This window comes from Acomys minous (genome assembly GCF_964271855.1).
Source record: "Acomys minous genome assembly, chromosome: 2".
Lineage (NCBI taxonomy): Eukaryota > Metazoa > Chordata > Mammalia > Rodentia > Muridae > Acomys > Acomys minous.
Genome location: NC_140484.1, coordinates 88,376,597 through 88,399,577, shown reverse-complemented (window position 1 = coordinate 88,399,577; position 22,981 = coordinate 88,376,597). Strand labels below are relative to the sequence as shown.

The window sequence follows — 22,981 nt, the reverse complement described above, 5'->3', positions numbered from 1 at the left end:
CTCCCTCCCCAGGTTCTAACCCCACCCACCCCTATCCTCCAGTGCTTCTGTTCTTTCTTTCTTTTCTTTTTTTTTTTTTCCAGTTCTTTCTTAAAACTGGGGATTGAACTACCACCTTCTCTGGGAAAAATGAATACCAATAAGTAAGAAAGCTGGCGGTGGTGCAGCGGTGCCTTGTGGCTGGCCCTGCCGCATAAAAGACTGCTCAGGGAAACTGGAACAGAACGTCTCAAAGTGTAGAACACCAAAAAGTGTAATAGCTGAAAGTCCCCCTTTGCTCCTGTCTGCTCATGTTTTGATGACGCAGAAGCTCTTCCCGGATCCTGCCGCACCTCAGCGCTGTCACGCTGCTGCTTAGCCCTATAGAAGCACTCCCCAGGGTCAGAATGAAATAAGCCAGATCCCTGTGTAGACCTGCAGGCAGAGCTCGGGAAGCTGGTGTTCTTTCCCCCTGAGAATCTGGGTAGGTTTCTCCTGTGTTCCCATCTGTCTGTCCTTCCTCTTTCCCAACTGCCCCCGGCAAAGCTTCCTCCCACATGCCTTCTATGATTTCTTGTAACTGAGTTTTGCCGCAACGGTCCCAGGGGCTGCTGACCAGTCATCTGGTGTGTGTGTGTGTGTGTGTGTGTGTGTGTGTGTGTGTGTGTGTGTGTGTACCTCAAAGGCCCTGTTGACACAGCTGCATACCCGAGCCTGGGGCCAGAACAGCCTGAAAGGTGGCTGCTGCCACTCCCTGAGAGCAGCAGGGCCCACCAAGGGGACCAGTGTCTACCCCAGCTCTCAGAGCTCTGTGGTTTAGTCACCAGGAATTCCACAGAAGCGACCTGACTCACAGGGCACTGGAATTTGGAAATATATAGACAAGAATCTTGACCCAATCCTTTCCTTTCCTTTTTTTTTTTCCCCCTGTTTTTCCCCTGCTAGAGACTTCTGCCCCCAGCTGATGTCTCATTGCACTTGAGGCAAACAGCTACTATAGCAGAGGAAGAGGTGAGCACAACGGACTCACCATCTGGCAAATAGTCAGCCCTGAAACATATGAGTAACATTAGATGGACTCGACAGGTTCTATATATATGAATATATAAATAAAAGTACACATGTAATAACAATGGATTTAAAAAGAGAGAGACAATGAATTTGAAGGAGAGCAGGAAGGGGTATATGAGAGGGCTTAGAGGGAGGAAATCAAATTATAATCTCAAAAATAAACAAAAACATCAGGAGCACTCCGAGACAATCCTCTACAGACCCGAAAGGTGTCCATCTGTGGAGCAGGGATCGTCCCCAGTTGTTAGGCTTCAAAGCCTAGTGGGTTCTGGCTTCCAAAGATGCCTGACACCGGTACTGAACTGAACAAGGTCCGGGGGGTTGAAGCCATCAGGTCCTCCTCATGTCACAGGCAGACAACGACAGTTCAGAGGACTCTAAGATCACAGGAATGCTAGAGCTCCTTCTGTGGAGCTAATGAGCTAGGAAGGGACTTGATCAGATCGCGGAGATTATTTCCTTATCATCAAACGGCAGCTAAGATGGCGATTTCCCCCACGTGCCGGCCTGATTCCCACATTGCAGAAGAAGCTGCTTTCACGGAGGAGGACACTGAGGCTCAGAGTGATCAGGACCTTTCCTGAGGTCATAAAGTGAGAACTGGGGGTAGGTGGAGGTGCGGGGCGGAGGGGGGAGGCTTTGCATGCTAAGCCTGCTGAGTAGTCACCGAGTACTCTAGGGGCCAGACTTGTAATTACAGCTTTTAAGTGTTCTGAGAGCAAGGACAGATGCCACTCAGGGGAGGAGGAGGATGCTGACCAACACACACGTGAGCCAGGCAAGATACAAGCCACTAGGAAGAACTCGTTATTTTAAAGTGTTCTTTGGGGGCAGCTTTCTCAGGCACTCTTAGATATCAAATCCTTCAGACACACAAGGAAAGCCTCTGGGCGTCAGGCTTTGAGACACCGGACATCCTCCTCCAATGGACACCTACAACAGACAAGGCAGGGAGGCGGGGAAGGGACAGGAGGATGCAGTGCGGGAAGAAGAAGGAACCATTTTACTGGCCAAAGATCCATGAACATGATCCGTCTACACGGAATCTCACTAGAGTGATGAGAGCATGCGCAGAAATAAAAACAAACCCAGATACACGCGCATAGGGATTGTTTTGGATTAGATTACACATGGCATTATATAAGCTTTCTTTGAGTACTTAACATATGCTAAACAGTGCACCGTTTTTTCATTTGTTAACTCGTCTGTTCCTCATGAGGTCCCTCCAGGGATATATTTTAATTTCCCTTTTAGTACATGTGTGAGAGAGAGGTTGTTGAGAAAGTGTTTAAGTCTACAGAATTGTAATAATAACATGGGATTTGAGGTCTGTTTTACTCCAGCTCTTAAGCTTTGCTTTTTAATCCTATGTATGTGGGGGGGGGGGGAATGTCCATGCTAGTGTCCTCCAAAGCCAGAAGCATTTGATCCCCCAGAGCTGGCTTTGTTGGGAATTGAACCAGCCAAACATCTTCCTCTACCAATAAAATTATCACATAGAGCCTCACACATTCTAGGCAAGTGCTCTGCCCCTGGTCTAGCCTAGCCTAGCAATGTTGCTGTATATACTTCAGCTAACATTGAAACGGTGGCAGTTGCTGGGCATTGTGACAAATGCCTGCAATTCCAACACTTGGGGAGGCAGAGGCAGGTGGATCTCTGTGAGTTTGTGGTCTACAAAGCCAGTCCAGAAGAGCCAATGCTACATAGAGAGAAACCCTGTCTTGAAAAACAAAACAAAACAAAACAAAACAAAACTGCAGTTTATTCCAAAGGCTGAACTTGTAAACCAAGTTTAGCCTATTCTAAAAGCAGATGGACAAACATAGAAGCAATTCATCCCTGTGGCCTTGAGACCATCAATTTACTCCAACCAGTTTCCACACTGATGCACACGTTGAGCTTTCACTGAACATTTTCAGCTAGGATGGAGAGAATAGCCCAGAAAAGGAAGAGTAGAGCCTGTTCTGTTTACTGTATGACAAAGCGACACAGTGAAGAGTAAAACTCTACCACAACATACCTAAGCATTTTGGGGCTGATTAGATCTTCAATTTTCTATGAAAGGGGGAGCTCAGAAGGGCTAGGGAGTGAGCAAGAGACCCGCTCAGGGCTCATGAGTGGCCTGTTAGAGCCCTCGGTGACCGCCCAGAGCCTCATTTGGGAAGGGTCATGATCTGCAGAGCCTGTTTTCCCTCTGCAGCCGCCAGCTCCAAGGCCAGAGAGAACACGCGCACAGGTTCAACAGCCCCATTTATGCGCATGTCAGCCACCAGTTCAGGAAGGGTCGCAGCAGAGCCTTTTGAAGAACTTAAAACAAGTCCAGTCGTACAAGCCAGGTTCGCATGCCTGGAAGAGAAAAGAGGACGCCATGAGAAAGACCCAAGGGAAGCCAGTCCGTCCTGAAGCTCAAGCTGCAACTTCTGAGCAAGAGGTAGACGTTCCGATACAACTTAGTGAACAAATAGCAAGCATTTAGCTGAGGCATCTGTGCGCATGCGCGCGCCCGTGTCCCCTCTACCATTTTTAATCAGGAGATCATTGTGAGAGTGAGTTACTTTCCTCACGTCGCAGAGCACTCAGTGTGTGTTCACAATCAGACTTGACATTTTAGGTCATAAGATGGAGGGAAAGTACCATTTCTACTTGGTGGGGTAACGTTCTAAGGTAGAACCTTAACCAACCAACTCTCACGAAGCCCCTTTCTCAGGGCACGCACGGTTCCTGGCTAGATGCTGGGGAGACCAAGTGAAGACAAAGTCCTTTTCCCTGTTGCCTGGGAGCACACAGTGGGGTCATAGGGAGGAGTCCATAGTAGAAGGGCAACTGTAGGGGTAGGGATTCTTTCTCCACAGGATGTGAGACATCTGGCCACAGGGGATCCACACAGCTGCTCCTCCCACCGTGCTTTAAGCAACAGCAGTTATGGCTCATCTGGGAGGTTACAGGGATTCTGGTCTGATCAGGACTTGTGTGTGTGTGTCCGATCCCCACCCTTACTCCCCAGAACCTGCACACATACTTCTGCAGTGTCCTAGAGTTGGGGAAAACTCTCTGTCCTTCCAACCTACTGATAAACACAAGGAGACATGACCTCAGTTCTGTAAGTTTTAGACAGAATTCAGACTCCAGTTCTGTAAAGGGGCCTTAAGTATTTTATGTTGTTTCCTCAAGGCAGTTTTAAAAATGTAGAGGCAGTAATTAATCCCTCAGTAAACAGCAGCAATGGCAGCTGCTGCAACTGAGTCTCTAGCTGCAGATAATGTGCCCAGGCGGAGGAGCTGGCCACAGCACATATAACAGGCAGAATTTCAGCCTTGGCTAGGATAAGCTCTGACCAAGCCGTGCTCCACAGCCAGCAAGGCCAGGGCAATAACAGCTCTCCCATCTTCTAGGAACAAGGGTGTTCCTGCTCAGTCTCTTGAAACGAGTCTGATACTATTTACTCACAAATTAACCACTTAGTTCAATGGAAAGGGAAGACGGCTGAGGTCTGTGAGCAGCTGTGGTGATTCCTGTAATTTAATGTTCCCAGTAGCTAGTCTCAGGTAGATACTCCACCTTGTATGGCAAAGCTTAAATTCCAATCTCCGTACTGAGTAGGCAAGTACACCTGGGAGGCAGGGGCTATGAGAGACAGAGGTCTTAGAACCCACCAATAGAAAACCATGTCTAGTTGGGGCTTGATGGCACATGCCTTTAATCCCAGCACTAGGGTGGCAGAGGCAGGCGGATCGCTGTGAGTTCATGGCCAGCCTGGTCTACAAAGCAAGTGCAGTACAGCCAGGGCTGTTACACAGAGAGAAATCCTGTCTCAAAACAAAACAAAACAAAACAAAACAAAAACAAAAACAAAAAACAAACAAGAAAAAAGAAAGAAAGAAAGAAAGAAAGAAAGAAAGAAAGAAAGAAAGAAAACCATATCCTAGTCCCTCATCTTATCCTGGCCATGGGGCAAAGGCTTGACTGCTCCCCTCACACTCATGATGACAGGAAGGGACATGATTCAGGAATCCGAAAGGCTACCTTTGAATCTGGGTACCTCAGAGGACACCTTATCCCCCTGCCTTTGATATCGTTTTTTTTTTCATAATACCTTACTTGTTGTTGGCTATGTTACACAACCCTCTGAGTTGTGCAACCTAGAAGGATGGCAGCAGAGTGGAGAAACTGGTCCGGCTCAGGGAGATATGGGCTGTTTTATGCAACACAGATGACCAGACAGAAAAGCAGGGAAATCTTCTTGGGTTATATAATCAATAACTAAAAGTAAGAAAAATGACTTCAATGACTCTATGTCTGCACAGTAAGCACGAAGGTTTGCTGCTGTCACCTTCCCTTTGTGATCACATCTAATTTCAAATTGGTGCTCTACACTTAATATGATGCTGCAGATGAACTTTAGGGCTGCTGAGCATGTTAAGTAATCACTCTGCCATGAGCTAAATCTCCAGATTCTTTCTTCCTTTTCAATGTCTCGTGGCTGACAGGTTCATCAAGACTTCAAGCCTTTCTTCCCAGCACCGTATTTCATCCTGGTCCATGAGTCTGATTACAACGGTCAAGACAGCCACCATTAAACAAAAATTAACCTTATTTCACCTTTCCTTCCATGTTGAGGGAAGGCTTGAAATAGCTGTGACCTGGCCTATTAAGTCACTGACTTCGCTGTCCTGAGAACTTTCCGAAGCAGTGTTCTAGGATATAAACGGACATTACTTAATTCTTTGGAGTTCTAAGCGCTGACAGGTGAGAGGTTTGAGAGGTAACCTGGCAGACAGAGGTTTAGGCAGAAGTCCATACACTACTTCCTGGTGATATATTTAAACTTCTCTGTTCTGAAAAGGTGTACATGGGCTCAGTAAGATTTATCTGCCCTGTAAGCATCCTTTCCTGTCCCAATGATGGGGTTTTATTTTCCGTCCGAAGCCACAGCCAGCCCTTTCAGTATTGCACCTGAGCATTCGGGTCCAATCCTGGTCTTGCAGGGTACTTGAGTGACCCAGAGCATCAAAACTTCTGACAGCTACTAGGATTGAACATAAGCATGAAGACCTAGACGCATCTTGGAGGCGACTCTGTGTATACCTTCCTCTGGAAGAAAAACCCTGGCTCATCACCTAGACCCAGTGTGCATTCCTGGATCCCGCGGTGGCATTACAGCATCCCCCGCCTCATAGTATGTCGCGTGGAGTCAGCAATGGATCGTTCACTGGTGGCCAAGCTCAATGATGGGAATTAGCGTGGCCCCTTGAGCCCCTTTGGAGGCTGAAGACACAAAATTTAAAGCGGGAAGAGCCCAAACCCCACAATCTTAGATGGAAGCGGGTTGGGCAACGTGCAGTCCAGACAACCCGGGAGTTATCAGAAACCTAAGGCAAAGGCGGGTCAAAACAAAACAAAACAAAACAAAAAACTAGGGCACAAAAAGGCAGCGCTGGGGCGCCGTGCTTAGGTTTCCACTTCTTATAACGAGAGTTTTGGACGAGATGATTTCCTAATTGAGGTTCCCTAGACCTGTGGATATACCAGGTCGATACCCGAGGCTCGTCAAGGGAAACAGAGAAAAGTGGGGGAAAGCGAGGAAGAGCAAAGAGAAGGGAAACAAGGCGCGGGACACTGGGGACAGGCTGGGCGAGTTTTCCGAGTTTCTCCGCCTCTTCCCACACCTGCGTGTTCAGAGATCCCCGTGCCGGTCGGCTTCGGACACCGAAGCTCCTTCCTCCTCACTAGTTTCTGGAAGCCGTGGGGGCAGAAGCTGAGCACAGTCACACAGAGTGTGTCAGAGGGAAGGGTGCCTCTGGGGTCCAGAGGGCAGGTGAGCAGACCCGCGGCTGCGCACCGCTAGACGTGGCCCCAAGCAGGGGATGGCAGGGAGCCCTCGCGCCCCAGCCAGCCAGCCCTGGCCAAGCCAAATTTCATCCCCCAACTTCGATCTCGGATAAAGGGTGTTTGCAAAAAGGGGCGGGGGAGTTGGAAAAGTTTTTGAGGACTTTTCCCCAAGTCTAGATGGAGGCGGGGTCGCAGGGCGGTGCCTACAGCCTGATTCGTCGCGACAGCGGTGCAGAGGCGCGGATTGGCGCGCGGGGCCCCGGGCCGGGAGAGCAGGCGTGGGGGAGGGGAGGCTCCGCGCCCGCGGGAGAGGCTCGCGCCAGGAGCGGGTTAATTTCAAATCGGGGGCTGGACTGCTCCGGGACGGCCACGTTCCCGCGGCCCGCCCGCCGGCGCCCCCAGCCCCTGTCCCGGCACCGTTCCCCGGCACCCACCTCTGTGCGGCGGGGCTGAACAAGTCTCCCTGACACGCGCGGTCTCCTTGAGACGCGCAGCTAGGAGCCCGGGCTGCCCCGAACCGCCAGACTCCGGGGAGGATTGACAGGTGAGTGGGGAGCCGACTGGCACAGCGGGGCTATGGGATACCGGGCGGGGCAGGGTAAGGCGGCCGTTTCCCGCCTCCGCCCCACGGGGACCCGTGGGGAGGAGCCGAGCTCCCGCGCAGAGGGCGGGGGAGGGGTTCGCCCGCGCTCTTAGCCCCGCGCTCTCGGGGGCGGTGCCAGCTACGGCCCAACTTTCCGCGCCAAATTTTTAAATCGAAGGCGGAAGGTCCGGCCCCACCCCGGGGACCTCTAGCCAATCGCAGGCCGGCAGTGGGGTTTCTGATTGGCTGGGAGTCGTCGCCCTGGAAACCATGAGATGCTGTCTGGCGGCACCCGAGGGCGGTGCAGTTGGCGGGGAGGAGGAGCAAGTGTGTGCACCCGGCGGGAAGCTGGCCACTTTTGGGGACTGTACCTGCCCGGGAGCGCAGCCTACTTTGCACCGGGCGTCGCGATGATCTTGGCACCTAGGGATAACCCCCTTCCCAAAGTACATTGCTTATTGAAAGAAGCCTAAAAGAGGGGTTCCAAATCCCAAAGCTCTCTGTAAATGCCCAGTCGTGCGCTTAGAGCGCAGAGGCTGAATTGGAAGGTTGCTCTCAGTCTACCTCCCAAGCCCTTCCTTCTGAGCCTGTGCACGTGTGTGTCAGGCGAGAAACTTCAGCATCTCCCCCGATGCAGGACTGGTGTGTGCTCAGTCGAGACCCGGGCTCGTGCGCTGCGTCCGTAGCCTGGATCTCTGCACAGGTGGGTGCTTGCTACAGCCATCTCTGAACTTGGGAGAGGACTGTCTGTCACTGCAGAGTCTGTCTGCTTGGAGTCTCGTGACAGGAGATGGGTTTGATGGAGGATTTACTGCTATCTGTTGGTGCGGTCTGCCTAGAGGCTCTGACTCTCCGGGGGAGGGGGGGGCGCAAATATAAGCCTGGTTTGTTATTTTTCGTTTCTTTGTTTCCGGGGGCTCTCGTGTCTGTGAATGCATTTTCAGCATATCTTATTTCTCTTTTTCCTTTCTTTTTTCCCTTTAAGGATATTAAAAAACTTTAATAGGATCGATTGGACTACTTGAACTACTGGAATCTGGGGAGGAACTTTAAGATTTTTCCTTTTTAAAGACACACTAAATGTTTGGGGAATTGACAAAATGGAGAGCGAAAAGGTACTGTCTACACTGTAGTGGTATCAAATGCAATATCATCCCGAGTTAACGCTTTAAGTTTTTCGTTTGATAGTTATGAATGCTGTATCAATTTGGTTGAGCTTTACAGAAATCGAGAAGGAAATTTTAATTTTTGAAGAGGAATAGGACTCCCCAGGGTTAAAGTAATCTTTCTGTTTCAAAAGTTTCGTGTAAATTTCATATACATGCTGCGGTGGGAGGGGGAGGGGTGTTTTCTAATACTTAAAAAAAAATATGTTGTATCACAACCTTTACATGGACCACGGAGTTCCAGAAGGACATAAATTGGCATTGGCTTTCTTTGTACAATGACAGTTCTGGATTGTCATCCTTTTAACCTATGGACCTCTGGGGTGCTGGGCATGACAAGTCTTTCAGAAGCGTTTAGATGTCAGTTGAATGCTGTCCCTGCCATTTGTCACTGAGACCCCATCCTTGGGTCGTCCTCTCTGGTTCTCTGCTCACTATACTGAACCAAGGAAATTCAGATGCCAGCCCTATGTGACCGCCCTCTGCCTGCAGTCGTCTTTTGCTAAGTAGCAGACTCAGCAGGAAACACTGGAGAAGCTCTTGACGAGCCTTTAGTTTCACAGTCACATAGCAGGATCGTTAACCCACGTTTCCAAAGTTACTGAGGAAAAGTAGGTGTCTCTGTCCACTGAGTTGTTGCCTTCCAAGCGCTTTTCTAAAACCGGCGCAGTCCCTGGTGCCCAAAAATGAAAGGGGCCCGGGCTCCGCCAAGCCTCATGAACTGCTGTGAGCTCACCAGTGTGTCTCTGTAGCAGGAACTAGCCCTGAGGCCTTCGATGGTTATTCTTACTTTCCTTGGCCCCATTTTTCTGCAGCTGTGCCTCAGGAGTCCATGTTGTTGAAAGCAGATTTTTCTGGTCAGAAGTCTTGCTGGTAGGCATGAGGCTCTAGCCATAAGGGCACCCCCACCTTGGCTGCTGGGACCTGTTCCTGGCCAGTGGTGTGTCAGTGAGCATCCACTGTGTACAGCTGCTCTGCTGGGTGGAGAAAGGTTTGGGTCCTGAAGGCCTTTTCTTGAAGTGTCCAGAGTGCAGGCTACTTCTGGGAATTTACAAGCGGCCGCTTTTAGTAAGGAAAGGGAGTAAGCTGTAAGCTATTGTTACAACTCTCCTGTTTCAAAGCGGAATTTGAAAACAAAGCCTGCAGTTGTTAAAGTCGCTAGTTTATTTAAATTCCTGGCTCACAAGGTGAAGACATTTAGATCCATGGTTTCTGCCAAGTTCAATGTGGGAATGGGCAGTAGCAGCAAGGTACAGTGATACATGCCTGTAATCTCAGCACTCAGGAGGCTGAGGCAGGAGGATTATAAACTCAAGGTCAGTTTATTGCTATATAGTAAGTTCCAGACTGGTTGGAATGTACAGTGAGACCTTGTTGCAAACAAAAAAGGAAATTACTGTTAAGCAATCACTGGAATACTCACTTAATATTGCTTACATTAATGTAATATAAGTATTAATGTACATTTATATTATTAATGTAAATTAGTAATATTAATTTAACCAATTTGACTCAATTTTGAAGTAAAAAAGCTTTCTGATAGGTTCTATTTTATATTGGGCTCAGTTGTTAATTCCTTCTACACAGGAAAACCTCTTTTCTGAGCCACATAAAAGGGGACTGATGAAAAGCCCCCTGCAAGAGTCCTCGAAGGCCAACATGATGTTGGCTGAGATCCAGCCTGACTTGGGCCCTTTAACCACGCCAACCAAGCCCAAGGAAGCCTCCCAAGGAGAGCCCTGGACACCCACAGCCAACCTGAAGATGCTGTTCAGTGCGGTGAGCCCAGAGATCCGAAGTCGAGATCAGCAAAGGGGGCTGTCTGACAACCGAAGTGGATTACCTGAAGCTAGAGACTGTTTACATGTAGGTTTACAGGGGATTGAGTGGCAGCCCAGGGACTTGGGGTGGGGGTGGGGGGAACGGGACTTGGGGAGGGGCAGAGGGGTATATGGAAGGTCAAGCAATCAGGAACCCTACTGGAAGGAACATGCAAAGAGTTTGTACTCTTGGAACACAAACCTGGGGATTCTGGACCCTGGGAGTGGTCTCCATCCCACACATCCTTTTAAGACCATTCTTGTGCCCTCTCTAACTTTGCAGCTGTCCAAGCTGTGTGTGGTGGGGAGCGGGGGGGGGGGGGAGGTTGGGGGAGAGGTGTAAGAGGAGTTAGTCATCCAGCACAGATGCCCCCAGTAAATCTGTCAAAGTTTATTTCAGAATGAGGCATTATTTACCTTTTCCTTTGCAGGAACACTTATCTGGAGACGAATTTGAGAAATCCCAGCCGAGTCGAAAAGAGAAAAGCTTAGGGTTGCTATGCCACAAATTCTTAGCACGGTACCCTAAGTACCCCAACCCTGCTGTGAACAACGACATCTGCCTGGACGAGGTGGCTGAAGAGCTCAGTACGTGTCCCAGTTCCTGGGGCAGTTAATGATTAGAGCGACCCTGTGGACTTAACTCTTTTGGGTCTGAGCTCCCTCAAATAAGGCCGCGTGGAAATTAGAGGTCTCACAAGTCCTGTTAGTTTAAGAATAACTCAATCTTAGAAGCAAACAAACAGTGGTGGGGTGTGTCTCTGGGCTCAGGTTTGTCTCAAGCTGTACAGGAAGGAAGTAGTGTTTTATGACTTGTTGCACAAATAACCGTGACTCTGACTTTTACCTTGACCCTGTCCCCGAGGAGCCGGTGTGTCCCATAGTCGCATAGAGGGGTGGCTTCTGTGACTCCGACTCTCGGCCATTTGAGACTGAGGACGGCATGGTTTTGGAGTTACTTTGCCTTTGACTGAGGTTACGGGTGTTCTCCCCTCCTTCCCACAGTGTGAAGACCTGATTCTAGAGCCAAGAAGAAGTCTGGCAGATATAGGGTGTCTTTGAAGTCACTAAAATATGTTTTTGTGCATTTGCGTGTGTGTGTGTGTGTGTGTGTGTGTGTGTGTGTGTGTGTGTGTAAGTATAGGTATACATGTATGTTCTTGTGCACATGGGTCCGGAGGTCAGTTTTGGGTGTCTTTCCTCAGGAGCCATTCACCTTGGTTTCTGAGAACAGAGGTCTCACTGGGACCTGGGGCTCACCTATTAAGGGCGGTTGGCTTTTTAACGGGATGCCGGGTATCAAACTCAGGCTGGCAACTTCCCCAGCAGGGCTGTCTCCTCAGCCTGAGGGTGTCTTAGTCTAGAACTTGAAGAAGCGTGTGCACCTTAGCGTTTCAATGTGCAATCTATCATGCCATAAGGAAAACGATTGACTTTCTAAGCAGGAGCATTAATTCTTGATTTAAGACTATGCTGATTGGATCCATCTGCTCTTACACACACACACACACACACACACACACACACACACACACACTGTCTGGCTAGGTGGCGTGTGTGTGCCACTTGACTCAGTAATAGGAGCCTGTCTAGATCCACAGACACAATTTCCTTTCTCAGTGGACAATGGTTACCAAGCGAAGGACGTGCTAGAAACTGACCTTGTGTGTCAGGTAAAATATGTTGCAGAAGAAAAAGGGGGCGGGGGGGCTGGTATCTAGAACATCAAAAGGGCCAAGTATGTGGGAGCCGCACTTTCTGGCCATAAAGGAAAGGCTCAGATTAGGCCTGGCTGGGAAGCTACCCAATCCAGGCCTTAAAAGAAGAGAAGGAGGGGCCTGTGAGGACTTCAGGGAGAAGTGGGGGGGCTGGGGAGGTGGAGGGTGGAGGTGGGTGGGACTGTCAAGGTTCCTATCCCGCAGTCACCAAGTACAGCAAGAGGCCACTAGGGGGTGCTCTATTGACCACATTTCCCGAAAGCATAGATTCTGTCCGCTGTTGAAACTGAAACCAACAGCGAAGGTAACTTTCTGAAAGGAGAATTCCCCCCCATGCAGAACACTGAAACCCTCTGCATCTACAAGAGCACAGAGTTGCCAGTCTCGCCATCACTGGTGGTGAGCAGAACGTGGGGCACATTAGACCCCCAAAGAGATGTACCTTCCTGCTTTTTAATGTAGGTTTTTAAGAAATGACAACGTGGGTTCTGTAATTTTATGAAACCTCAGCACTTTTCAAAGGTGTGTGTTTCAGTGTTTCATCTGGGAGAATGTTGACTCCCTTGTAACTGGAGTTACAAATGGTTGTGAGCCACCCAATATCGGTGCTGGGAATTGAACTCTGGTCCTCGGGTAGAGAAGCAAGTTGCTCTTAACCATTGAACCATCTTCTCAAATCTCAGCACTTTGTGCCTGTAATACGATTATGGCAGGCAGGTGTGGGTACTGGGGGGGGGGGGTGATAAAGGAATGGGTTCGGATTCATGGCAGGTAGACTATTAGAGGCTTGGTCTTGTCACTGAGGCACCTCAGAGCTTCCATGTCCTCACTGATAAAGTACGAGTGACCTTGGTCGCCACACACACTATAATTCAACTTCCTGTATGATGCAGTTTAAGCCCCTTGGTAGATGGTGACTGTACTTTAAATTTCTGCAAGAAAGCCATGTTTTTCTTGCTTCCACAGTGTGTATATTATATTACTGTATTATTCAGATGCACCTGCTGACTAATAGGAAAAGAGTTTATCCCATTACGAGCACACAGTGAAAAGTCTGGTCCTGGTGACACGCGCGTTCACTCATTCTTTGCAGATGTTGAACGTCGGCGGATTTACGACATCGTGAATGTACTGGAGAGCCTGCACATGGTGAGCCGCCTTGCCAAAAACAGGTACACTTGGCACGGCCGACACAATCTCACCAGAACCCTCGGGACCCTGAAGAGCGTCGGGGAAGAGAACAAGTACGCTGAGCAGATCATGATGATCAAGAGGAAAGAATACGAACAAGAGTTTGACTTCATCAAGAGCTGTGGCATAGAGGACCACGTGATCAAGTCGAACCCTGGCCAGAACGGGCATTCAGACATGTGTTTCGTAGAACTCCCTGGAGTGGAATTCCGGGCAGGTGAGAGGTGATGCCGCTTGGTGCTTCTCCCCGGCAGCCAAAAAAAGACAGCAGTCTGGCCTTGAGCTCCTGCGGCTCCACATCCCTAGTGCTGGGGTTTAGACGTGCACTGCCGTGGCCAGTGGCTGCTGTGCAGTCCAGTGGTGCTATTTTGAAGGCTTGTTACCTCCCCTTTCTTGAATGTTAATTCTCTAATTTCCCATCCTCCGAAGCATCTGTAAACAGCCGCAAAGACAAGTCCTTGCGAGTGATGAGCCAGAAGTTTGTGATGCTGTTCCTGGTGTCGACGCCTCAAATAGTAAGCCTGGAAATCGCTGCCAAGATCTTAATTGGGGAGGACCATGTGGAAGATCTGGATAAAAGCAAGTTTAAAAGTAAGTGTCATGACTGCCCAGGAGGCTTGGGGGCCATTCATGGACAGCAGAGCTTCACTTACCATTTGGTTGGGTGCAGATCTCTGGGCACGCGCATGCACACAGACACAGACACACACACACACACACACACACACACACACACTGCTGCTACTGCTGCTGTTGCTGCTGCTGCTGCTGCTGCTAGCCAGTGGGATTCAGCAAGACGTACAGCCTCCTTACATGTCTGACTCTGGCGACATCTGACACTAACCCTGTCCCATTTTACACAGTTAGAAGTTCCCAGGGCTTAAATGAGCAATCATCCGTAAAGTAGGTCCAGCTCTCAGACTTATCTCATCTCTCGGCTGATACTGATACATGAGGGCATAAGTAATTCCCACTAAATTGTCCCCTGATGGCCCCACGGCACAGATGGCTTGCCGCTTTGAAAGCGTTTCTGTTGGACGGCCGCTGCGAATTTGGCTGGTTCCTAACCAACTCCATTCCCATGGTTAGGCCACACATTGTAAGGAATCTCCACAGGAAAAGGTATAGAGGAAAGAGCCAAGTAGACAGGAGCAGCCTTCAACACGTTTGCACCTCTGGGGATTGATGCAGAAGTGACCTATTGGGGGACTCAGTAAGACAAAGCTGCCCCGAGAGGCAGCATTTGTAGGTGGCCTGGTCCCTTGCCCTGATATGCCGTACCCTGATATGCCGTACTGTGGAAAGCTGCATTAGTCTGTAGAAATAAGTCCAGACATCCTTGGGTTGATATTGCATCTACAAGACATGTGGGAACATGGCATTTTGTAAACAGGATCATCTCACTGAGTCACTTCTACCTGAAACCTCTGCCATTGCCGCTTCAAAACTCAGGACCAGCAGGCACTCCTGAAATATTTAAAACTCCTCTTTTTTTTTTTTTTTTTCTGGTTTGTTTGCTTGTTTGTTTTAACTCAAGCAATGTTGTTAGAATAACTTGAAAGGAGTCAGAAGTTTCTGCCTGGTGCTGGCAGGATAGCTCTTAAATGTACCTGACTTTCTTAGGAGGCAGAATCCTGTGACCTTTCATTATTCTGTCTAATGCTGTGCACGCCTTCCCCCCACCCTCCCCCACTCCCCTCCCCCATCAGCAAAAATCAGGAGGTTGTATGACATTGCTAACGTTCTGAGTAGCCTGGATCTCATCAAGAAAGTCCATGTTACGGAAGAAAGAGGTCGGAAACCAGCATTTAAATGGACAGGCCCAGAAATCAGCCTGAATAAAAGTGGTGTGTATGCTTTTTTTTTTTTTAATTCGTTGTTTCTTTTTTTTTTTTCTTTTTTTTTTTCTTTTTTTAATCCAGAGGGATTCTCTCCCTCCTCCCTCCTTAGCCCCCACAAGGGAAGACCATGGGTAGATGATTGGAGAAGCAGCTCAAGATGAATGCTTGTGTGGAAAAGTGGCTACTGTGACTTTGGAAACACTCTCAGGGAGAGGTCCTTTGGTGCAGGAAGGAAGGCTCTGGAGCCATAGTGACAGCTGCATAAACCAGGCCCATGGTATTGTCAAAAGAGCGGATCCTTGGCCAGTGTCTTCTGTGGCCGTGCTCTCACATCTGTCGTGGAGTGCATTTTATAAGAGCGACCACCCCCCGCCAAGTGGAGCAGGAATAAAGGTCACCACCTTCCACCCGCTCCAATCTTCCCCTGATAAGAAAATAAACAAGATTTTATACATCACCATGAGAGGAAAAGCAACAGTGGCCACACACTGGCATTTCTCTGCTTATGAGGTGCAGTCTGCTTTCCATACCCACCAGTTTTCATATCGAAGAGTTTAACCATGGAATGGAAGTATTTTTTGGTCTGTACCGAACCTGTACAAATGTTTTTCTGGTCACTGTTGCCTTAAACAATATCGTGTGACAACGATCTGTAAACCATGGACATTATATTAGGTATTGCAAGTAACCAAGAGATGATTTCTCGTAGATGGGAGGGTGTGTTTAGCTTCTGTGCCACTGCATGTCAAGGGCTTGTGCTTCTTAGCATGTAAGAGGGATTCCGGAACACGTCCTCATCAGACGTGGAGGACCAACTAACTGTGCAGTGTAGCGTCAGAGATGCAGCACAAAATACTATCTCTAAAGTTATTGATAAAGGGTCGACCGCAGAGCGTTCAGAGCCGGTGCCTACAGTGGGCTCTCTGGTGTTGCCCTTGGCTTGGTTTCGGAGCGGCGTTTTGATTTCCTCTGTTAGAAGGAAGCAGGGTCAACTGGGCATCAACACACTGACCTTTTCCATTTCAGGCTCCAGCCCTGTCATGCCTCTTACCGCCTCCTTCTTAGAGGTGGGACGGTCTGCAAAAGAGAACTGTGCCAAAAACCTCTTTTCCACCCGGGGAAAACCCAACTTTACTCGCCACCCATCCCTTATCAAATTGGTCAAGAGCATTGAAAGTGACCGGAGAAAGGTCAGCTCTGCGCCCAGCAGCCCTGTCAAGAGCGGCAAAGGTACGTTTCCCCGAAAAGTCAGGGCTTGGCTCAGAATTACCTTTGACCTTCTTTCTCTTAGCCTGCTTGACCCCTCGTAAGTCTAACGTATATATGAACTAAGGATAAAAAGCCATTTGTGGGCTTTAATGCCTATTGGCTGTGCAGCTGGGTGGCGGGCGCCTGCTTTCTGGTCCTCTTGACACCTGAGCTTTCTCCCGTGTCGCTACTCAAGCCTTAGTTTTGACCGACTTCCCTCTTCCTTTTATTTTTACCAGCTGAGAGTTCTCAAAACTCTCCACCCTTCCCAAACAAGATGGCCCAGCTCGCTGCTATCTGCAACATGCAACTGGAAGAGCAGTCAAGGTAGGTGGGCACTGCGGCTGGACACGGGGTGCAGTGCCGTCTCAGTGGGTCTTAGAACTAACTGATCGCTTTATGCAAGGGTAGGCATCGCCTTTGGGAACTGGAGAGATAGTCTTTACTCAGGTATCAATCCTGAGCCAGGAAAAAACAAACAAACAAACAAAACCCTGTTGCTATTTTCATAAAAGCGCCGGCGTTCACCTGGGATGGGCAAAATCTGGTGGGATGCAGGGATTGGGAGATGGTTTTGGGATGCAGGGATCGGGAGATGGTTTTGGGATGCAGGGATTGGGAGATGGTTTTGGGATGCAGGGGTTGGGAGATGGTTTTGGGATGCAGGGATTGGGAGATGGTTTTGGGATGCAGGGATTGGGAGATGGTTTTGCGGGGAAGGTTCCTGCTGATCAAACATGACGGCCCAAGTTTGGATACCTGATAACCCACCTAAAAAGGGCCAGGTATGGCAGCAGCCACCTTTAATCCCATGGTGGAGTAATGACTACTAAGGGATCCCTGGAACTCATTGGCTGGCCAGCAAATTGATGAATTCCAGGCTCTCTGAAAAGGTGAAAGTCACGGAGTCTGAAGATGTCTCGTGTCAGCCTCCGGCCTCCACATGCATGCGTGTTCACACACCTCCAGACAGGACGCTTAGGAGCAAGGTATAAGTTCTTTGATGTTCCATAACTCTCTTTCAGTGAACCCAGGAAGAAAGTAAAAGTAAAGCTTGCAAGATCCGGGCCCTACAAACCACTGGCCCCTCTGGACCCCGCGGTGAACACGGAGCTGGAGCTGCTGGCACCGTCCCTTATCCAGCCCCTGGGAATGGTCCCCCTGATCCCTAGCCCATTGTCATCTGCAGTGCCTGTGATCCTACCTCAGGCCCCTTCGGGCCCACCCTATGCCATCTACTTGCAACCTGCCCACGCCCAGATGCTGACGCCACCCCATGGCCAGAGCCCAGCGACCTGCCCCGCCCATTCCTCTAATGCTACTGGATCCAAAGACCCTATAGATGCCCCCACTGACACCACCACCACCACCACCACCACCACAGACGCCACAAGGCTTGCAGGAAGCTTGCAGCCAGTACCAGAAAGACAGGATGCTAAGAGTCAGAGCAAGGAGATGCCTGGAGAGCGAGGCACGAAGAGGACAAGTGCCTCGGACGACAGTGGTTCTGCAAAGAAACCTAAAGAGGGCCTGAAAACACTTGAGAATGTCCCCACAGTGAGTACAGCCTCAGATGGCGCTTTAAAGTTAGGTGTGGCCTTGTTAGAGGAAGTGTGTCACTGGGGCCAGGCTTTGAGGTCTCAGAAGCTCAAGCCAGGCCTGACAGCTCACTTGCTTTTCATGATAGCAATTCCCGAGGCTGACTCCACAAGCATTTGTTGGCTCGTGAAGTTTACCAGAGCAAAGAGCAGTCAGTCTCTCCGAAGACAGAGAACTGTCCCCTTAACATCCCGTATCCAAATGAGGTCTTAGACAGCTAATCCTCACACGGGGATGACGTCAGGGACGTTTTTAAATCTTCAGAGGAGAAGCTTACGTGCTCTCTTTTTAAAGCGTCACAGGACAGGTGGCTGTGTCCCTAAGTCCATTTTTACGTTCTCATACTGGAACACAAAACAGCTGTCATGAGAGTCATAAATAGTTTATAAGCAGTTGTCACCGCAAGTGGAGGTAGACGCAGGCCTCCCGTTAACTCTTGCCTTCTGAGTCATTCCTCAGCGTTTGCTTGATGTCATGTTCCTGGCACCCATCGTCTGGAAGAGAATTTGCCCACCATGTCCCCGCCCCCCTTTTTACTTTCTACCTCAGATTTACCACAGTCCCATTTTTCTCTAAGTGGGAAAGCCAACCTGATTTTTGTCAACTTGAAGGTACAGTTGGCTGCATTGGCTTCTAAAGAGGTTGGCCCTCTGGGTGATTTTTTTCCTCCCTTAGGTAATATTAGATCAAGAAAGAATGAATATTTATGGGACACCAACCCACAGTTTGGGTGTCTCAGACTTGAGAGTCTTACACAGAACTCTCACTTGAGTCTCAGGACAACGGCCCATGAAAGGCAGCAGCACCAGCAGATACAACTAAACACGGAAACAGAACTTGATCGTTTCTTTTGCCCCTGCTGTTAACTATTTTACCTCTCCTCATCTCGTTCTTCTTTATCGGTCGTGAATGTACCCCTTAAACCACCCCCTCCCCCCATCCTGCCCTGCCATCTACTAGGTTAGGAAAAAAATTGCCCCAGACCAAGTCTAACCCAGCACCCGCCTTTGCTGGCAGCTGCTTCTGTGTGTTCACCCCAGTTTTTGTGGGGTTAAGTGAAGTTATTACATGAGTGCTTTGTGATTCCCTTCCCTGGTTACCCCAGATTAGAGGTTTTAGGTTTCACATGTCCTATACTCCCAATCTCTGTTAAGTTTATTATACTCTTCTTAAAAAACAAAAAATATTTACTTATTTTGTGTATTTGTGTGGGGGGCATTCTATTTGCATGTGTGACTGCATTACAGAAGAGGGCATCAGATCCCATTATAGATGGTTGTGAGCTGCCACGTGGTGGTGGGTATTGAACTCAGGTCCTCTGCATGAGCAGCCGGTGACCTTAACCTCTGAGCCATCTCTGCAGCCCCTAGACGCTTCTTTAGTTTGGACTGAATGGGGAAAGAAAATGATTCATGTGCTAAATTCATTCAGTAAACATGTTCTGAGACCCAAGACCTGTAGGGACAGAGAGAAGGCGGTGTGCAAATGAGCTGATACTAGGTCATAAGGGCGGAGAAAACAAACAAACAAAAAACGGATAAATGACCAGGAGCTGGGGGCACGGAAGGCTGGAAGAGGTGACATTCACAAAGGAAAACAAAATTCATTCGTTTTGCAAACGTCAACGAATGGAATTACTCTAGGTTAAGAGAATTGTAGTACATGTAATTTATTGAAACTGGGGCTTGGTTATTTAAGGGGTAATGCATGCTTTACTGAGGAAGAATTGGATAAAGCCAAGCTAGTAATCACAGTGACTTGTCCCAACACAGAGGAAGAGTGTCAGTGACATTGGCAGGCCTGTGCGAAACGCCCAGACCCAGCCGTTAATAGCTCCTTAGCCCATGCAGCTTGCAAGGCACCAACTCCCAATGCCTTTGAACAGTCCCCGGCACCTGAGAAACAGTTTAAATCTTTCAGCTCTGTGGATTCTGAGTTCACCGGTTCCCAAGGAAAAGAGCCACTCAAGAGCTAGGGATCAAAGTGTGGGCTGTTGTTTTGACAGCCGGGGAAGGAGACATCTGAAGGAGTAGGATGAAAGGCATGTCTCGGCTTCTAAGAACTGCTTTTGGAGTCCCCAGTCCCAGCCCGAGGTGGGGGGAAGGCAGACTTTGGGGCCACTCCAGCCACCCACACACCCTTTGTGATCTGACAGGGTGGGAGGCACATCGGCTGCAGAAGCTTGTGCCTATTGGCACCTGGGTGTCCAGTGTGTTACCAAGTGCTGCTCTTTTTCCGCCTGTCAGTTTGGCCTCCCGTGCAGTTTTGTTTTGCACATGAGGAGCCTGCTGGCTCACGTCAGAACACAAAGTACAAGGAAACAGTCTGCTTGTGCAATTCCTTAGTTCTGAAGCAGAAGTCAGAAAACCTGGAAGGCCAGCTAGCAAATGTGTCTGGTTCCCTAGGACATAGGCTCTCTGTTGCACCCACTCAAACTATGTCCCTGTTGGTATACAAGCAGTCCCTATACAGAGGGTGCGGCTGCGTCCCAGTGGAGCCTTTGCAAAGAAAAAAAAAGAAAAAGAAAAAGAAGGTTGTACACGGCCGTAGGCCATAGTTCAGCCACTGTTCACTAAATGGAGTAGCCGACCCCATGTTTTTTGTCTAGAATAAGTGTGTGAAATAAATGCTCTCTCCTTATTTTATAGACCCTGTTCCCATCGGGATACCTAATCCCTCTCACCCAGTGCTCACCCCTGGGGGCAGAATCTGTGTTGTCTAATACAGAAAGCTCAGGGACACTGTCCCCAAACCACAGGATCTACAGCTCCCCAATTGCAGGTGAGTAGGTGCTAGAACACCATCCAGACACGAGCGGGCCTGCAGTTCACCTCAGACACGTTATCTCCCCGGAGCAGATGCCTGCCCTTAAGCCCTTGTCCGCCCCACCCCCCTTTCCTCTCTCTCTCTCTCTCTCTCTCTCTCTCTCTCTCTCTCTTTGTTACATCTCAATGGTTATCCCATCCCTTGTATCCTCCCATTCCTCCCTCCCTCCCATTTTCCCCTTACTCCCCTCCCCTATGCCTGTGCCTGGGGGGGACCTCCTCCCCCTTTATATGCTCATAGGGTATCAAGTCTCTTCTTGGTAGCCTGCTATGCTTCCTCTGAGTGCCACCAGGCCTCCCTCTCCAGGGGACGTGGTCAAATATGAGGCACCCCCACCCTTTTTTCTCTTCCAGGTGTTATCCCGGTGGCATCGCCTGAACTCACCGCTGTGAACTTCCCCCCATTTCATGTGACACCTTTGAAACTTATGGTCTCCCCAACGTCTATGGCAGCCGTACCTGTTGGGAACAACCCGGCCCTCAACTCCAGCCACCCTGTTCCCACCCAGAACCCGAGCTCAGCGGTTGTAAACTTTACCCTGCAGCACATGGGACTCCTCTCCCCCAGTGTGCAGATGTGTGCCAGCCCCGGGCCTGGAGCTGGCGCGGTCCCTGTGTCCCCACGAGTAGACGCTGCTAGCGTCATAGCAGATAACTTGAGCTCTCGGCAAGGGAGGGCCACCAACCATGACTCACCAGTCCCTGGCCAGAGCCAGCTAAACGGACAATCAGTTGCTGGGACAGGGGTACAACAGGTAAGGGTGTTTGCCTGTAGTTGAAAAGTTAGGCCTCAAACTTGAAGATGGCTTTGAACTTTTTGATCCTCCTGCTCCTGCCTCCTAAGAGCCGGGATTGCCATTTAATTTGATTATCTGAGTCTTAGGAGGCTCACGCGTGCCTGCTGTGGAGAGGGAAGGCACGGCAGGGTGAATGGCTGAAGGCAAAGCCTTCCCTCTGCACCCGAGAAGAGTGCCCAAAGAGTCCATATGACTGGGTTGTCGTGAGGTTTTGCCTCTTAGCAACAACAGTTGAGAGTTCAACCAAACCCACCGAGGCTCACCTTGCCGACATTGAGATGTACTAGCCCCACCCCCCACCCCCCAGCATCCCAGATGATAGCCCGGCTGGCCCTGAGTGGGCTGGGGAGCGCGGGCCGCCGTGGATCTGATCCCTTATTTCCTTCCTTCTCTCCACTCAGCCTGTTCCCGTGACACCCAAAGGCTCCCAGCTGGTGGCTGAAAGTTTCTTCCGAACTCCAGGCGGCCCAACCCCAACCAAGCCTACCGGCTCACCCTACCCGGATCTCGATGGTGCTAACAAAGCCTCCTTTGCAACACTCTTCGTCCCACAGCGCAAACTGGAAGTCCCGACTGAGGATGCCCACTGATGGACGGGCAGTGGTTTAATTTAACTTTCTAAAGAGCCATTGAATGAGACGTTGTACACACGTAGATTGAGAGAACACCATCTTTGGAAATACTGTAAATACTTTGGGGTTTTACTCCATATCGCAGCAGATATTTGTCATGCTTACACATGTGTGTACACACACACACACACATACACATTTGTACAAGGCCAGAGCCTTCAGTACTATAAAATAAAATATTGAACTAAGGTACATTAACTTCTGGGGGGGGAGGGTGCTCATTTTTTTTCACCCGTGCCTGCATTATTATGCAAAATAACCTTATTAAAGTTTACTTCCCTTTCAGTAAATGTTTGGCTTACCTGACACAGCACCTGCCCAAACTTTTTGCACAAAGGAAATGCTGTGCGATGTATAATGTATTTTTACGTAGGGAGGCGATAGCTGTATCTTTTTTGTGTAATTTCTTTAATCCTTTGCTGTTGCAGTCTGTCTTTTTATAGAGTTTACAACCCTCCTCAATCAAGTCTATGAAAAAAAATTATTTATAAAATGTATTTTTAATCAGAAGTTGTTGAAATTAAAACTCTTCTAAAACGTAGTTCCCATTTTCATTTGGCCACGTAGGGCACTCACTGTTGGGAGAAACTTAATTAACCTCACAAGCAGGTTCTTGGGAAGGGCGTCCTTGGAGTTCCTAGTAAGTTTCCACGTTCAGGGCCCTGAGCATTGCTAGAAT

At 49.3% G+C, this 22,981-nt stretch overlaps 1 protein-coding gene and 1 long non-coding RNA gene across 4 annotated transcripts; one reads left to right on the top strand and one right to left on the bottom strand.

Moving 5' to 3' along the window:
- Positions 1 to 2,795: 2,795 nt before the first annotated feature.
- On the bottom strand, positions 2,796 to 7,448 carry LOC311592468. The gene is made up of 2 exons (XR_014777421.1): positions 7,317 to 7,448; positions 2,796 to 3,399 (listed from the first exon to the last, which is right to left on the bottom strand). It is a non-coding gene; the product is annotated as an uncharacterized lncRNA (long non-coding RNA).
- E2F8 (E2F transcription factor 8) lies at positions 7,292 to 22,834 on the top strand. 3 transcript variants are annotated; one of them, XM_084772866.1, is made up of 13 exons: positions 7,292 to 7,426; positions 8,451 to 8,580; positions 10,219 to 10,497; positions 10,883 to 11,039; positions 13,263 to 13,577; positions 13,790 to 13,951; positions 15,070 to 15,207; positions 16,228 to 16,431; positions 16,689 to 16,776; positions 17,475 to 18,006; positions 20,697 to 20,829; positions 21,228 to 21,628; positions 22,072 to 22,784. In XM_084772866.1, exons 2-13 carry the CDS (start codon positions 8,566 to 8,568, stop codon positions 22,258 to 22,260), a joined length of 2,613 nt encoding a protein of 870 aa, XP_084628992.1. In that variant the 5' UTR covers positions 7,292 to 7,426; positions 8,451 to 8,565; the 3' UTR covers positions 22,261 to 22,784. The 3 variants fall into 3 exon arrangements, with proteins under 3 accessions (XP_084628992.1, XP_084628993.1, XP_084628991.1); XM_084772865.1 differs by lacking the exon at positions 7,292 to 7,426 and adding an exon at positions 8,103 to 8,168; XM_084772867.1 differs by lacking the exons at positions 7,292 to 7,426; positions 15,070 to 15,207 and adding an exon at positions 7,783 to 8,168 and having other exon boundaries at positions 22,072 to 22,834.
- Positions 22,835 to 22,981: the final 147 nt, after the last annotated feature.